At 39.7% G+C, this 4,468-nt stretch overlaps 1 protein-coding gene across 3 annotated transcripts; it reads right to left on the bottom strand.

Moving 5' to 3' along the window:
* Positions 1–528: 528 nt before the first annotated feature.
* LOC105034782 (uncharacterized) lies at positions 529–2,487 on the bottom strand. Of its 3 annotated transcripts, none has more exons than XR_003799177.2 (3): positions 1,719–2,487; positions 1,226–1,341; positions 529–1,141 (listed from the first exon to the last, which is right to left on the bottom strand). XR_003799177.2 is itself a non-coding variant. In XM_019847095.3 (2 exons), exon 1 carries the CDS (start codon positions 2,375–2,377, stop codon positions 1,760–1,762), a length of 618 nt encoding a protein of 205 aa, XP_019702654.1. In that variant the 5' UTR covers positions 2,378–2,487; the 3' UTR covers positions 531–1,141; positions 1,719–1,759. The 3 variants fall into 3 exon arrangements, 1 of the variants encoding a protein (XP_019702654.1); XR_002163655.3 differs by having other exon boundaries at positions 531–1,141; positions 1,226–1,344; XM_019847095.3 differs by lacking the exon at positions 1,226–1,341 and having other exon boundaries at positions 531–1,141.
* Between the last annotated feature and the right edge of the window lie 1,981 nt (positions 2,488–4,468).

Genomic DNA, 4,468 nt, shown 5'->3' with positions numbered 1-4,468 from the left:
ACGATCAATATATACTTACAGCTAAATTGATACATAGTTTACTAAACTTAGTATTCACTAATACACAATATATGGTTGGTTGGTACATACCTAATAAAATATTCATCCGACAACTCAATATATATCTTTAGGTAAAATAATATATAGTAACTTTTAGATGCAAAGATCGTAGAAACGAAAAAAAATTTGAAAAAAGATAAAGAGTTTCAAAGTGTATATTAGGTTATTACTGGGTGTGTATCAAAAAAACTTACAATATGTAGCAATAAGTCATCTAGTGTATATCATTTGCTTATATACTGTGTGTTGATGAATGCTATATTTTAAAAATTATATATCATTTTATCTAGAGATATATATTGGGATATTGAATAAATATTTTGCTAGATGTGTATCAACTAGTCATATACTGTATAATGATTAATATTAAATTCGATAAACTATGTGTCAATTTAACTGTAAATGTATATTGCATCGTTGTTGAATGTATATTAAAAAAATTATAATATATATTATTTAATATATATTATATGATCATATAGTATGTATTATTATGTGTTGAAAATAAAAAAAAAATTTAATCATGAGACTAATTCTATTAGTAAATTTTTTTTTGATTTTTTAATTTTTATTTTAAAATTAATATTAAAAAATTTCATATGATTTTTGTGCGTGTTGACTTTGATGCACAAGAGTGATCATATGCATCCCACCATCATCTGGCTCACAAAGATGTTAACAAATTGGCATTCCCGGCTCCCCGTTTTAAATCTTTTTTTAAATTCAGGATATTTACCAAAAAACACTTCAGAATATTTACTTTCATATTTCTTTAATTAATTAACCAAGTATTTTGTATTGGTTATAATACTCCCGGTGATCCGGTCCAGGAACTATTTGGTTCAGTGAACTAGCTCGGCCTTATTAGGCCGTTCAGATACTTCTTTCCCTCTTTGCAATATCTTTTCTCTTTTTTATATTAAAATAAATAAATAAATAATTAATTAATTAATATATATTTGTTTCCAATAATTAAATATGTCCCGTTAAATGCGTCTCTGATGGGTCCACCACGTTTGTCGTCTTTCCCAGCGAAACCCGGCGCTGATGCCGGCGATTCCTCCAAGGCGACAACGCATTTCTACGACCAAACAGAAAAAAAAAAAAAAAACAAAATTAATTAATACCAAAATAAATAAATAAATAAACGAAAAATAACACGTACCGACGACTGTGACGGCATAAACACAACGACGACGACGGAATCCATCCATATGACGGTGGTCACACCGCAAACGGCGACGGAAAATATCAACGGAACGGGAAGAACGTATTTTCTCGCTGCTGCAAAGCACGGCGAAGAACAAACACATCATCCACAAGTCACAACAGCTTCTGACATAATTTAAGTTAATCCATTGATTAAAGAATTAATTAGTTTTATTAGTGTTAGTAGTTCCAGTCCAGTTTTGATGTGAAATACTCGTTCAATAGCCATAAATGGCTGTCAAAAATTCTATATACACATCCGTCTCATTCTTTCCTTTACAGGAAAAAAACGAAAAAATAAAATAAAATCTTTTTTTTTTTTTCAGGTACGAGTTCCCGAGATCTGGAACCTCCGATCGGAATCCGTCGCCGCCGCCGAAGCCGAGATCGGGAAAAGAGGAGAAAAGATTATAAATATGATACCGTTTTAACTTTTCTAATTAACGAACCTGCTTGGCTTTGGAATCCAGATCTAAGAGGCGGGTTTAGATCAGAGATCGTCGGCCTTGGACATGACGGAGAGGCGGCTGGGCCGCGGCTGGAACGCCGCCCGCCGCCGTTGCTGGTGGGAGGAAGGGCGGATGAGAGCGGTGAGCGCCCGCTTCACCCATTCCCCCTCCACGGTCCCGATCCGGACCAGCGAGTTCGCCATCGCCGACCGCCGCGCGTTGAGCCGGTTCGACGGCGACGAGACGGCGTTGTGGTTGTGTTGGAGATGGAGGCCCTTGTGGAGGCTACAGCGGAAGGAGCCCGGGTGGGTGGTGGGGGAGCACATGCACGTCCGGCGCTGGGGTGCGGGGGAGGCGATGGGGCGTGAGGAGAGGTGGTCGGCGACGGCGAGGGATCGGCCGGGGGAGGTGGGGCGGTGGCGGTGGTGGTCGAGGGAGAAGCGGACGGAGGGGACGGGAGAGGGGGAGGCGCCGACGAGGTTGACGCGGGTGGGGGAGGAGGGCCGGTGGTGGTGGAAGAAGGTGGAGGAGCTGGAGGAGATGGCGGCCATGCCGCCGGCGTAGCCGGAGGGGAAGCGTCCTGACGGCGAGATCGATCGCTGGAAGGTGTTCGAGATCGGGAGAACCCTCTCGCTCGATCTTCTGGAGGTGGCTGGCATTAGGTACTTAGAGAGAGAAACTTTTTTTTTTTTTCAAAAAAAGGGAATTGGGAGAGAGAAGAAAAGGAAAGGAGAAGAAGGCGTTTTGGGTGGCTAATTTGGCAAACCGACCTAGCCTCCAGCGTGGTATTTATAGCGGAGTTCGACACGGGGAAGGCAGGGCAAAGGTGGTAAATAAGGGGAAGGTTGGGGGCGATGATGGGATGGGTCGTGCTAGATGGGTACTTGGACCGGCCGCTGGGGCGTCGGCTAGCTAACTACGGTTTGGGTCTTCGGTAGGTTCGGCTAACGGATCTTTGGGGGCTCCGCGGGGCCGACACGTAGTACGACGGCAGTGCAATGGCTCTTCACTTGTGAGTTAATTACGAGAATGTCCTGAACCCGGTATTTACGACGCGATAGTTTCCTGACGAAATTTTGTCCTATTACTTCTTTACTTTACCCACGGTACAGTGATAGCGTTACCGCACTTCCTCATTATATTGTCATATACTCATATTTTGGTAATGGGAATATAAATAATTGACGTTATTGGCTGTTCTTCTATCATCAAGGTACTTGTTTGACAATTTTCCTAGTAATATAATCATCAGAGGATTTGTTTAAAAAAATTCAGCTCAATGCTAATAAAAAGATGTTATGTTGACAAATAAAATAATTAATTTTTAGTTATAATATACTATTTATCATTATGATAATAAATACTAGTGCTATATGATTATTCTTCGGTGACACTGGATTCTTTTAGCTAGGGCTTTATTATCTAGAAGACAGTTCTTTAGGAAGTAAGAGGGGTTTCTGAATTCTTGTTGGTGGTGTTTTTATACAGCATCCATTTTTCTTGGTAAGCAAGTTGATCTAATTAATTCTAGCCTAAGAGCTTTGATAAACTTGGGATTTATGATGATAGACCCCACGCATGCAAGGTTTAAGCTTTTATTCCACCTAACTAGGGGCTTTTAAATGCATGAGAATTTTAATTTCAGTTTTCTTAGTTGAAGATAGAAATTGAATTAGAGCACCAAGAACTCCCATATGTGTTTCAACAAGTTCTGTAATTATCTTGTCATAGAGGGACCTTAGAATGGTGACTACAATTGTACATGGTTAATTATTCAATTATCCTTCCATTTCCCATGTTTAGATCAAATGAAGATGGGCAAAACAGAAAAGGCTTAAGAACAAAGGTGAGTCAAGTCGACTCTTGAATTTGTTAGGCCCATTTGCAGATCTACACATATCAAATTGGATTCAGTGATACCATTACTATTTGCTCTGAGTTAGCCTCTTTCTTTCACTTTTTAGTTGTTGAGGAGAGAAGTGGAAATTTTGCAATCATTTCATTGAAACGATTGTCCTCCCCTAATTCTCCAAATCCTAGTGAAGATGGGATTCCTTCCTAAATTACTTGGGAAACCTATCAAAGATTTCACCAACACAGAGTATCTTCAAGTGGTACATGGTTTTCACCTAGAACTAGACCATTTAAAAAACCATTAATTAAAAATCCTTTTCAGACCCTGTCCTTAGCTCAGCATGCTAAGCCTAATAATAAGAAACAACTAGCTACTAGCTGCCAATTAATATTTTTAAGCTTTGCGCAAAACTATGGTTTGCGAAAGTAAACTAATACTCCAAATTTATCTTTATCTAATTAAATTATCTAATGTGCCACCTTATTTAATTCTAGTGTCTCATTAGCTGGTGGCCTGCCTTGCCGCTGCATCACATGATGTATCCCAAATCCATGGGTTTCGTAGCCCATTGGAAATAGAGATTCCTTGGATTCTACCCTCCGTGCTCCTTTATGGATAGGTACGTTGGAAGGTTTTATCAGTTGAAGAGTTGGTGTCAAGAGGATTGGGGCAATCACATTAAATTTGTGAGAGCTGTGACAAAGAAGACACCATACATAAGAATTTTCCCCCAAAGGCATGCCAACTGCTCACATGCTCTTGGGGCAAATGGGATGGAAGGTGTGAAATGGTGAGCTACAAGCCTACAACTCTGTGAAACACATAAAAGGATATTCATGGAATCTTTTTGGGATACAATAACCTATTTTTAGATCATTTAATTGATTTTTAAAAC

Source organism: Elaeis guineensis, chromosome 1 (assembly GCF_000442705.2).
Source record: "Elaeis guineensis isolate ETL-2024a chromosome 1, EG11, whole genome shotgun sequence".
Taxonomy (NCBI): Eukaryota; Viridiplantae; Streptophyta; class Magnoliopsida; order Arecales; family Arecaceae; genus Elaeis; species Elaeis guineensis.
Note: the sequence above shows the minus strand (reverse complement) of the source record. Positions and strands in the feature narration are given on the sequence as shown.

Excerpts from the sequence above, each read along its gene's own strand:
- LOC105034782 (XM_019847095.3), bottom strand. The coding sequence starts at position 2,377 with ATGCCAGCCACCTCCAGAAGATCGAGCGAGAGGGTTCTCCCGATCTCG.